The sequence below is a fragment of the Trachemys scripta genome, chromosome 7 (assembly GCF_013100865.1).
Source record: "Trachemys scripta elegans isolate TJP31775 chromosome 7, CAS_Tse_1.0, whole genome shotgun sequence".
In the NCBI taxonomy this organism is placed as follows: Eukaryota; Metazoa; Chordata; order Testudines; family Emydidae; genus Trachemys; species Trachemys scripta.
Window position 1 is genome coordinate 99,151,109 of NC_048304.1, and position 12,963 is coordinate 99,164,071.

Genomic DNA, 12,963 nt, shown 5'->3' on the forward strand with positions numbered 1-12,963 from the left:
TTTAAAGTGTAGTGTCAACTGCTTTATTTAGGTGGTACTGTTACTGTAGCAAAACCTGACATTTTTCTACTCTGTCCCTCCCAATTGCTGTCTAAATCCAATATATCTCAATGGAGCTTTAAAAGAAAAAAAAATCCCATCTCTACTCTCCAAGTAATGCTCTCAAATGGTTTAGGGCAGGAAGCACAGAATATTGTTTTGCGATTTGAAACTGCAGCAGGAATTTTGATAAGCAAAACATAATTATCAAGCTGGAATATGGCAAGGATAATGGGCCAAATTCTGCTCTCTGCTGCATTAGTGTCAATTTGGAGTAACTCTTCTAAACTCAGTTCCTCCTACTCTTATCTCATGGCACATTTTTATCTTTAATAACACAGTCATCAGGACAATGGTCTGATTTGAAAGATGGCACTGCCATGGCACAGCACTACTTCTGGGGTAGAAGTACAAAGAGTGAAGAATGCCATGTTCCAAATACAAATTAAAGAAAAAACAAAAACAATCTCTCTCTCCCCTCCAACAACCATTTAGAGCACGAATAATCTTATTCCAGGTAAGAGACTGAATTGTTTTCCTGAAAGAACCAATAAAGCAATTAAAATAGTGGTTGGAACCCAACCCGGAACATCTTGTTCAAGTAAAACTCCCAGTAGAAAATCCATGGATGTTTTGGCTGAGTAAAGAGTGCAGGACTGAGGCCCTGATTTGTAACACTTATAGCAATGTCTATTTCACTCCGCGGAAAGAAAAACCTCTATAATTTTGCTGGCAGATCTTACACATATGGGATCTGATCCTGCTCCATTTAAAGACAATAGCAAAACTCCCATTATCTTAAATAAGAGTCAGATCAGGCCCCCTGTGAGTTGAAATTCTGGCATGACAGGCTGATAGCCTTCTTTGAATCTCTCTGTGTTTATGAGCTGGAGTCATACATGCATATGTATAGCTGATTTCTTGAGAGCAGGAGTGAACCCATAATATAATTTTAATGAGGGTTTATTGTTCCCCAGAGTTCTGAATGGTACCGAACAAACTTACAAGCATTGCTTACTTCTTGCCTAGAAGGTTTGCTTTTCTTTGTAAGACTGAAAGCACCCATTAGTCTTGCAATGAAGTGTAAGATGAAAATGGTTGTTGAAAACGTGCTCCATGAAGGTGGCAGAAAGTCTTAAATCTTCCAGGAGAAAGAACTAACAAAGTTGTTGGGGAAAAAATGAACCAGCTTTCGCAATATGATCACAGTTTCATTCTAAACATGTTTTTGAGAAGAATGTGAGGGTCACTGAGGTAGAAAAAGGGTTGGGAATCATGGAATCAATTCAAAGAACATTTGAAGTCCTGGTTGCCTAAAAAGCAGCGTAGAGAAAGAGAAAAATGGCAAGTAAATGAGACGTGGATTGAACCCCAAAATGACATTTCCCCCCACAGAATGTAATAGTAAGAGAGTGAAAGCAAGAACTGAGTGCTCAGATATATAATTTACTGTAAAACAAAACTAACCAAAATAGTTGTCTTGTACAAAGAGGGGAGTATCCTATTCTTTGAGAAGACATTCCTGTCAATTGGAAACCATTTGGTCAAAAGGCAAACAAATTTACAACCTACCATTTGCAGTATATTTACAACTTACAATTAAAGATGCCTATCAAATATTTTGTACAAAGCATGAATCACAATAACTAACAATTATATATAACATCCATAACATAGCATGAAAGAAAATAATACAGAATGTTAAAGCAAAATAGATATTATAAAGCTGCATCCTAGAATCAGTGTAAGCACAGTTGGAGGTAATAAATATGGTTTTACAGCTAAGGTGGTGTCGTCTTCTCTGATACTTCGGATACATGTTATTGGTTGACAGAAAGCAAGGATTTCCTAGGAATTTCCTTAATTAGCATGAACATTTATTTTCATATAACAAAAACAGACAAAAACAAATACCCTTTAAACACATGAGCTATCATATTCTACAAGCATCATGTGTGTGGAAATAATTGTATCTCCTAAAATTCAGTAAAGGTGCAGGCAATTTTGTAATAACTTAAAATTAGAATAATTATTTGAATAATAATGTTTGCATCAATATTGAGGTCTATCCCCTACAAAACAAAAACAACAATCTCCTGGAATCCACAGAACAAAAAGCAGCGGGACTCGGGCAGGCTTAGGCTTTGGTCCCCCTTTCTGGGGTCGTGTAGTAATTTTTGTTGTCAGAAGGGGATTGTGGTGCAACGAAGTTTGGGAACCCCTGAATCTTGTGGACCTTGGAACAATGAATAACAATAAAAACAATAAACCCTGTAGGCATTTCAAAAGTGGGTGGTGTGACGTTGTGCAGTCTATATGGTTTTATAAAAATATAAGTGAATATAATGTAACTTGTATATGCTTCATGCAAAAGGTCTCTTGTAAGGTATCATTACAAAGCTCATAATCTACTGAGTGTGATCATCCTATTTGTAGAAATGTACCATTCTTGTATCTAAAACTAGAAATATAAAACATAACTCTGAGGGCCTATTGTAATTATGTAAAGTGTGGGCCATTAAGGATGGTTTGGAATCTTGATGACTCCCATTGTCTGCAGATGGCTGTATTTACCTGTGAGTCTTCCTGTATATGACTCTATGCATCCGAAGAAGTGAGGTTTTTACTCACGAAAGCTTATGCCCAAATAAACCTGTTAGTCTTTAAGGTGCCACCAGACTCCTTGTTGTTCCTGTATATGTGTGTGCTGGCAAGTGGGCAATGAAGTCTTGCAGTGACATGTGATCATGTCACCTGAACTGGAATCCATCTTTAACCTGGTGCTTTTCCAGTGAAGGGAGGTGGAAACCCAGAGGGACAAAGGGATCCTGCCTTATGCAAAAGATATATAAAGGGGTGGAAGAGAACAAGGGGGAGAGGAGCCATCATGAAGAATCCCCTAGCTATCACCTGAGCTGCAACAAGAGCTGTACCAGGGGAAAAAATTGTGCCCAGGCCTGGAAGGTGTTCAGTCTGAGAAAAAACTTACTGAAGCATCTCTGAGGGTGAGATTATCTGTATTCAGTTTAATTAGACATAGATTTGCGCATTTTATTTTATTTTGCTTGGTGACTTACTTTGTTCTGTCTGTTACTACTTGGAACCACTTAAATCCTACTGTCTGTATTTAATAAAATCACTTTTTATTTAGTAATTTACTCAGAGTATGTATTAATGCCTGGGGGAGCAAACAACTGTGCATATCTCTCTATCAGTGTTATAGAGGGCGAACAATTTATGAGTTTGCCCTGCATAAGCTTTATGCAGGGTAAAATGAATTTATCTGGGTTTAGACCCCATTGGGAGTTGGGCATCTGAGTGCTAAAGACAAGCAAACTTCTGTGAACTGTTTTCAGGTAAACTTGCAGCGTTGGGGCAAGTGATTCAGACCCTGGATCTGTGTCTGGAGCCAGACGGGAGTGTCTGGCTCAGCAAGACAGGGTGCTGGAGTCCTGAGTTGGCAGGGAAAACAGGAGCAGAGGTAGTCTTTGCACATCGGGTGGCAGCTCCCAAGGGGGTTTCTGTGATCCAACCCGTCACAGGTGGTATCCAGGAATAATCTGAGATAAACTCTTACTGTGTATTCCTTACATGGCAGCTGTGCTCCCTCTTATGCAACTCCAAAACCTGCAGAACATGCAGGTGAGAGAGGAGTACTCCCAAGCTACTAGTCTCAGTTCTCTATCTCACAATGGTTTGTGCAGGATACCCAGTAGAACTAATCAGTACAGCACTTGCATTTGGTTGGCAGTGAATTATGTGCATGGAGAATGGCCTCTTACTCTAGCATAGCGTTTCTTAAACTGGGGTCTGCAAGGGTACTCTGGGGGTCCTCGGGCTGCACTGATCAACTCCTCCCCCTCCCTCCCAGTGCTTCCTGCACACCAGGGAACAGCTATTCAGCAGCATGCAGGAGGCGCTGGGATGGAGGGGAAGGAGTGGGGATGGGGTGCACTTGGGGAGGGGGCAGAAAGAGGTGGGGAAGAGGAGGGGCAGAGGTGGAGCAGAGGCAGGAGGAGGTTGGGTGGTGGCCAGGCCTTGGGGGAAGGGGTGGAGTGGGGGTGGGGCCTCAGGCTGAGGAGAGGGCTTGGAGGTCCACAGCAAAATTTTAAATCAAACGGGGAGCCTTGGGTTACTAAAGTTTGAGAACCACGGCTCTAGCAGAAAGACTCTCCCATAGTGTTCTCATACTAGTTTAAGCAATAGCATGCTGCTTATCACATATGCCTGGAATACACAAACCCATTTTTCTCTTCAATATGTATCTACATACGTGCACAGTGGAGTAACTCCCCTCTTTACACAACCAAAGTGAATTGGGGATTTTACCACTAAGTAGCAGCCTATTCTATTCAGGTTCTTGTACTGCACCATGATATCTGAGTGACAGTGCTTCAAACCTATACCTCTAACCTCAGCCTGCACTTTTTTCTCTTTGTTCAAACTTACCATATAATACCTTCAGACCCAATTCAATAAATATGTCCTTACAAAAGAAATCTGTAAGAGGCTGTGGAAGCCACATAAAACAAAACATTGATTTTCTGAGATATACAAAGGTTTAAATCAAGCCCCTAGTTTATCACAAAATTTGAAGAAAAAAATCAATGTCTCTGTCTTTGCCTTAATAGGGTGGAAAAAATCAGTTGTGACTAATATAAGATATTCTACTTTTGAGCTTTCATAAATAACTGTACATTGGCAACAAACTTATGAATAACGTAGTCCAATTGCCTTTCATATTTGTTGTAATGTTTATGTATGAGTTTAAAAATAATGAAATAGTGCCATATCTGCTAATAATGAAGTTGGTCCTGGCACAACTGATAATACTAGAGCAGGACCAAGCCCTTCATCCTATAGTCATATTCTAGAAATAGTCCATTGAAACCAGTAGTATTTTGGGTGCATAAGAAATGCTTGATCAGGTCCAGAGAGAGCTTTGTGTGAGTAAGAAGTGCAAAAAAGACTCAGTCCTCCTCCCATTGAAATCAAAGGCAGAACTTACATTGATGTTAATGCGGGAGCTGGCCTAAACAAAGTAAATGAGAATATACATCTCAAGTACACTATGGCATGGGAGACATTCACTATAAACCTGATCCTGTACTTCTGACCCATGAAGCAAAACTCTCCTGGACGTCAGTAGATGATGGGTCTGAGTAAGTAGAAAGAATTAGACTCTGCGGTCCCAATCCAGCATGAGTAGTCCCACTGACTTCAGTGGAGCTACTCACATGCTTAAAATTAAAGGTGTTTAAAAGCTGTGCTGGATTAGGGCTTAGATGAACATTACTCAATGCAGGAAAGAACAAATGAATATGATTGTTTAGAGAGTTATCTGAGTTCAGAACATGCACATCAAATCACAAGTATAGGGTAAAGAAAGAAAGAAATAGACAAACAGGAAATCTGAGTGTTCCTACAGGTCCAGAAAATATTAATTTTTGTTTTCAGTCATCTAACAATATCTTTATAATATGAAAATCAACGATGACATTTAACCTTGTCTCCCATACATGAAGAGTATAATTTCCCCATAATATTGTGAACAAATTTTTGCTATGCAGAGTTCGACCTAAATGTACAGTTAAACAAGAGACTAGAAAACCACTGTGAATTAATTAGCAATGCAAATTAAGAACAATGCAGCCTTTAAAAATTGTATCTACATATTATACTGGGGGAATTATTGCAATGTGAGCACTACATTAAGTATTTAAATTGCTTGAAATACACAATTATCTGATAGTAATGTACCACAAAATTAGCCTGTTAAATAGTGATTAAACATTGTTCTTCCTATTAAAGGACCTTTTGCTGCATTTCTGAGCAGACAGTAGCTTCTGACAGTAAAGTAGTATGATACTATGTTGCAGGGAAGAAAAGTCCATACTGAACTTGTGTGTATTTTTCACTTCTTTTCTCATAAAAAGAGAGTGGAGTCATTGACGGGTGTGAAAGCTAGGTAAGCAAATTACCAAAATACCCAATGACTTTCTTCCACCAGTTATTACTGGTAAGTCTGAAGGGGTGTGTGTGTGTGTGTGTGTGTGCTCATGTTTGTATTACCATTACTTGTTTTTCCTTGTTAACACATGCTGGAGAAAAATGTTGCTCCTTAGCTGTTATTCGCACCCCCATGGAACACCTGACTAGTAAGACAGCTGTATCGATCACAATCGATCATTAATTCAAAACAAGTCAGATACATCTTTTACCATTCAAATCGCAAGGGGGAGGGTGGGAAATGTGCTCAGCTCCCATTAAATTCTCCCTACATCCAAGCCACCCACAGAAGTCAGCATCTCGATGAGCTCAAAAGGTTAAAGGTAATTCCTCGTTCGCACAGTTTGGGCGCCACCTAGCTGTAATTAGGGCCCTGCACATTCACATAGGGCACCGGCCCCACACGCTCCGGCTGCCCATGGGCTGGGGCTGCGTTGCCCTTGCTGAGCGGTAGGAGGAGAGGGGTTCGCTTGATTCTGTTGCCGCTGTTCGCATCCCCTGGCTCCAGCGGGCTCCTTCGGCTGCAGTAGCGCCGATAGGGCAGGACCAGCGGGGAGCAGAGGCGGCAGTTCCCCTCGGCGCCTGGGCGTGTGCAGCCAGCGGCAGGTTCTGCGGCCAGGGCCATGCGTGCCGGACAGACAAAAGCCTGGGCGAGCGAGGCGTGAGGAAAGGCGCCCAGAGGAGGAGAGGGAGGCGCGTACGCACAGATCCATCTTGAAGGGGTTTTGCCTGCTGCTGCCGCCGCCGCCGCCGCGCCAGGCTCGCCGAGATCACCGGGCGCCAGGGGATGCCAGCTCGCCTCCTCTTCCAATGTTTCACTGGGGCAAGTGGAAGAAAAGGATGGGAGCGACCACTTCTTCTTCCAAGAGACCCGTGTTCGATGAGAAGGAGGATGGTGAGTACTGTGCGGTCCCGCACCCGGCTGCCCCCGCCAGTCCTTTCCCGGGCGGTCAGAACCTAGCGAGGTGCACACCCAGAGCCCCCCGGCTCGGCCCGCACCCAGGGGCCGAGGGTGATCGCAAGTCACAGCGGGAGTTGAGACAGGCAACTTTTATTTCACAGGGATCGGCTTTACTTTGGGAGTGAAGAGAGCTAGGACGGATCCTTTCTGACGGGAAATTCTTTAATCAATTGCAGGCACCTATCTGGGGGAGAGACAGGCTCCAGGAACTTGGAGAAAGAGTTGTGAGAGGTGTGTGTGTGTGAATGAAACAATTTTAAATTCTATTGAGGTGGTGTTTGTGTAAAGCAAACTTATGCTTATGGTTTGACAGTAAGTGCACCATGGAGAACAGGGAAGGCAAACACACTAAAATAAGGTTTACCGTTGAAAGTGTCACAACCCCCCACTTTATTTCTCTGGGCTGAGAGACGATCACAAGATGTATGCAGCTGATATGGCAGAATCCCTAGCGTGCACACACGTGGTGGGTCATCTGTTGAATTTCCAGTTGCCTGACTGGTGCTGGAGAGAGCGATAATTGGATTTGTCATTTATAATGTGTAAACCTATAATTTATACAATATCTTGCAGTAGACCCATGAATACGGGGAGAAAGTTAACCTGTGTGGATCATAGACTGCTCCCCAACCCGAATTCTCACCTTTGCCGCTGTCTGAGCCTTCTGTCCACAGATTGTGAAAGTCTCATATTGGTGCTGTGCTTTTTCCTCTTGCATCATTAGCACGCAGAACATGTTTACCTGTCTGAGGAGAGGGGAGGTGGTACAGTGATTTTAAAATTTAAATGGAAAAATCAAAAGTTAAAAGGAAGTGTGCATGTAATAGACAACACATTAAAGAGATGTTGGAACTATATTTGTTGCCTTTCAGGTTGATGAAGCATATGCAGGATTTCTAAGACAGCATTTTGACACAGTTTTAGTGTCATGAACTTGGATGTTAGAATATTAGGAAATATTTTTTTGGAGTTATTGGCCATGTGAGAGAACGGCTTTCACAAAACCATCAACATGAATGTTTCCTTTGTTAAACCAATGCCTCCAATACATACATATGCACTATAGGTGGCAGAATGGGGTGTGCTTTGTTCGCCTCATCTGAGTAGTTTTCTTATCTAGATAGGGGGTGGGGGGTGCTATCTTACAGTGATTTGCTTTGGGGGCAGGCTCTAACTAAAAAGCTATTTTGGCAGTATTGAATCACAGAGTTAATGTGGTCTTCCTTCACCCCCATCACAAGAGGAGCTCTCCTAGTGGGAGATTCACAGTCAGGAAGGTCTTGCACAGAGATTGCTGGAACTCTGGTTGGGTAGAATGAGGGGGCCAGCACTATCTTGTCATTTCAATCTAGGACCCAAAGTGTGAACAAGTTTGACTTCCAATTTACAGGATCTAGGAGTACTGTGTAATTTCAGTCTTGTCATCTCAGCTTTCACAGATAAAAGGATGGATTAAGTACTCAAAGCTGACACATCTGATAAACACATATTCTGTTAAGTAGCTGGGCAATGTGATTTTCACCATTGCTATTTGCATGCAGTGTGATAAGCAAGAATGAGCATAATTAGAACCCAATCCGGCATGGTCATTCAAATATGGAAATCCTATTGATTTCAATTGGAGTGACTGACACAGAGGGTTTGCAGGCCCTCTGTAAAGATAGGGTAGTTGTTAAGAAATAATGCCTCGTTTAAAAGAACAGAGAAGGAAAACAGAAGTTAATGATGAGGCTTCTTTGCTATAACTAAAAATATGACGCTTCAGCTTCTGGTGACACATGACATTCTGTGACTACCATGAATAAGAGCAAAGCTCAGAAGATTGGACAATGGTGAGTGTAAGTTTAGAGTGCAATATCATAAAATTACATTCACTTCTGTTAAGATGATCATACATTACTTCTTTACCTTGAGGGACAATAAGTTTGAATGTTAAGTCACCTTGAAGTAGTGTATGCTTGTCTTCATCACTAATATCTGTTTAATATTGTTCCAGATCTTAATACTGTTGATCTCAAAGAATTTTTAGCTGCCAAATTCTTCACCGATTTACACCTCATGGAGTTCTAATGAAGTTTAATAGGTTTAAGGCCACACAAAGGTCCTGATTCAGAAAGGTACTTAAGTGCATGACTAAGTTTGAGCACATGAGCGCTCATGCTCATACGTGTTTAAGTATCTTGATGAATCAGGACCAGAATATGACCCTAATTTTCTTTTACTCCCTGAATAACTATTTTCAAGCACACCAGCAAGGGTTGTTTTCCTTGTATGTGACAATGTTTTACATCTTTATAAACTCGTTAATAACTGCTAAAGTTGTCAGGGTGAAATAGTGGCTCATTGAAGTCAATGGCAAAACTCCTTCTGATGTCAGCAGGGCTAGAATTTCACACTAAATACATTAGGTTCAGATTATTATTATTATTATATATATTGTGAACCCTCAGGGCACAATTTTGCCTTTATTACGTGAGTTGTTACAAGGAGGAGGGAGAAAAAAATATTGTTCTTAACCTCGGAGGATAGGACAAGAAGCAATGGGCTTACATTGCAGCAAAGGAGGTTTAGGTTAGGCATTAGGAAAAACTTCCTAACTGTCAGGGTGGTTAAGCACTGGACTAAATTGCCTAGGGTGGTTGTGGAATCTCCATCATTGGAGATTTTTAAGAGCAGGTTAGACAAACACCTGTCAGGGATGGTGTAGCTAATACTTGGTCCAGCCATGAGTGCATGGCACTGGACTGAATGACCTCTCAAGGTCCCTTCCAGTCCTATGATTCTATGTATTTCTATTGATGTCACCTGTGTAAGTGAGGTCAAAATTGAGGCTCTACTTTTGGACTAAAACAGTGGTTTTTAATCTTTTTTCAATTTGCATACCGCTAGCTAATTTCAAATGGAGGTGCAGACCCCTTTGGAAATCTTAGACAGTCTGCAGAGCCCCAGGGGTCCATGGTCCACAGGTTGAAAATCACTGCTCTGTAAGATATACTAAGTATGAGAAAATTATATTAAAAAAGTAGCTAGTGGTTATTGGCTAACAAGCCTTTACTAGCCATTCAAAGTAATTAGCATTGAAGAATTATTAACACTGGCATCTCTTTCATATTATTAAGGAGTACAGAATGTAACTATTAGAATGCTACAGGTACAACATGAGGGTAGGGGACTGGACTTGATGACCTCTCGAGGACCCTTCCAGCCCTAGAATCTATGAATCTATGAACATTACAACTAGTTACTAAGCAGTGTTGTGATGTGACTGGAATGTAAAGTAAGAGTGGTGTTGGGACTGATATTGCAAAATCCAGTAAAACCTAGTACATTCAACTGATTAGCTGTGTATGGGCCTGCCTATGTGGCTGCTGTGTCCATGGAACTCCCATGAACTCTATTAGAATTTTTTGATTTAGGTAGCTGCAGGATTGGAACCATAGAAACACACTGTGCCCCATTTTGAATGTTAAGAGGTAACAAAAGCAATGAGTGAGATAATTGTAAAATGCTTTAGAAAGTCAGCCTCACAATATAGTTTAGAAGGCATTTTTTTCTGAACAGACTCTATACCTTTAAAGAGAAAAGTAATGTTTCCAAGTGAGGAAACATTGCCAAAGAATGATTATAAATAAAAAGGGTACTTACAAGCAGTGTTTTTATAATAGAATAGATGTATAAACATTTTTTTTTTTTTTTTTTAGTATTGCCTGTTTTTTCCATCATTGCTTGTTAGTATATTCAGAGCAATTACAGTGTTGATCTGGTGCACTCATATTTACTGGCACAGCATGGTTGCTATGGAGATCTCTTAAGACATTCCGATTACTTCCTGAAATAAAGAGCCAATTAATATTTCAATTTGATGTGAGATGTCGTCAGTAATTCTCCATATATTATCACAATTGTCAGGGTTTTTTTTAAAAAGGGCAAAAAGTAGACTGGTATATGTTTCTAATGACAAAATTATATATATGACAAGCATAATGAATTAAAGACATAGTTGTCTAAAAATCAAAGGTGAAAGCTTACTATAAATACAAAAACATCGTATTTTGCCGGTTAATACAAAGTTCAAATTTTTCCTCCAGTGAAACCTGAATATTAGATTTTAAGGCCAGAAGGGACCATTGTGATCATCTAGTCTGACCGCCTGCATAACATTGGTCATAGGTCTTCCTTGAATTAATTATTACTTCAGGTCCAATAGCTGTGGTTGAACCAGAGCATCTCTTTTAGAAAAGATATATTCCTAATTTTAAAAAGTGTCCACTGATGGAGAATCCAGCAGAACACTTAATAATTTGTTCCAGTGCTTAATCACACTCCCTGTTAAAAAAATATTATGCAGTATTGAAAGTCTGTCTAGCTTCAGATTCCAGTCACTAGATCTTGTGATTCTTTTGTCTTCTAGACTGAAGAACTCTCAACTGTCCTATTTGTTTCCCACATAGGTACTTATAGACTGATCAAATTATTCTTTAACCTTCTTTTTGATACACTAAATAGATTGAAGCTCCTTGAGTTTTTCACTAGAAAGCATATTTTCCAATCCTTTAATTATTCTTGTGGCTCTTCTCAAAAAACTCTCCAATTTTTCCAACATTTCCCCTTAATTCTTGATACCAGAACTAGATGCTGTATTCCAGTAGCAGTCACACCAGTGACAAATACAAAGGTCATATAAGCTCCCTACTCCTACTTGAGATTTTCCTGTTCATACATCCAAAGATTGCATTAGTCCTTTTAGCCACAGCATCACACGGGGAGCTTATATTTGGCCAATTATCCACCATGACCACAAAAATCTTTTTCCAGGATACTTTCCCCCAAATAGGAAAATCAGCTAATATTACTTAATAAATTTGTGTGTAGCCCAAGAAAAAACATGTTGTTGAATTTAATCTAAACTGATATAGAAGTGATAAGGCAACTGCTTTTGATAAATCCACATTTTAGTCTTGCCCTTGATTATAACACGCATGTATCCCTGTTCATGTTTACTGGTCTAACCTTTGAAATGCTTCACAGCATTTCAATGTTATGCTCCAGCTATCTGTAAAGTTGGTCTTGAAAAGAAAGAAGTGTTCCTCATGCTTTGTGATTATTTACAAAAGCCAACAGACAGAACACATCCATAGAGCAGTTTTCCCCACTGCTCTGAAATTGTTAGATTTAAGAGCTATTATTTGTATAGAAAACTGGTTTGGCATCTATGATGTTTTCTAAAAATGTATCAGCTTTAGCTACTTGTTACAGCTTTCCATCTGGAGATGCTTTTCAATGATAATTTTCTGACAAGAAACAAGGTCTTTCCCAAATTGAACTGCACCATATATAGTATATTTTAGATTAATCAGAGGTTATTAATTGGCATAGTCCTATCTGACATGAACTCAACATTGTCAGGATTTCTAACTAATCTGATGCAAACGCTCCTTCCCCCTCGAAATTGTTTTAAAAAATGAGGTGTGGGAGACATTACCCAGAGTACAATCTGGACTGATGAACAGCTGTGTCCCCTCAATTCTCTAATCTGGGATGCCTTTTACATTACTTTGCCATGAGAACAACCACTCCTGGCCTGCTTACACACAGCCTCCTCCCACTTATACTTTATAAATGCTATAACCAGCCACTCATGAATTGTACAGCAGGGCAACACAAACAAACTCCCAGTTCCAGACTTCCTCCATAAATGTTGCATCCTGTACAGTCCAGAACCCTCCTTACAATACAGGCTCATATCAAGTCCATCATTTCATTAATAGAAACTCATATGCACACATCCTGTTATCCCAAATGCTTCATCAAGCACATTGGTTTAGATAAAACAATGAAAAAAGTTTATTAACTACAGAAAGGTAGTTTTTAAGTCATTACAAATAATGAGGCATAAAAGTCAGAATTGGTTACAAAGAAATAAAAGGTAAAACACAACTAATACTAATTTAACA

The 12,963-nt window shown here is 40.1% G+C and overlaps 1 protein-coding gene across 4 annotated transcripts in view; it reads left to right on the top strand.

Moving 5' to 3' along the window:
* Positions 1 to 6,546: 6,546 nt before the first annotated feature.
* STK32C (serine/threonine kinase 32C) overlaps positions 6,547 to 12,963 on the top strand; it is a 233,122-nt gene continuing 226,705 nt past the window's right edge. For 2 of the 4 annotated variants that reach the window (XM_034775989.1, XM_034775990.1), the window contains exon 1: positions 6,547 to 6,943. In XM_034775989.1, coding sequence (XP_034631880.1) covers positions 6,859 to 6,943 — 85 coding nt within the window. In that variant the 5' untranslated portion in view covers positions 6,547 to 6,858. Of the gene's footprint in view, positions 6,944 to 7,185; positions 7,241 to 12,963 lie in introns of all 4 variants that reach the window. The other 2 variants (XM_034775988.1, XM_034775987.1) reach the window with 2 other exon arrangements.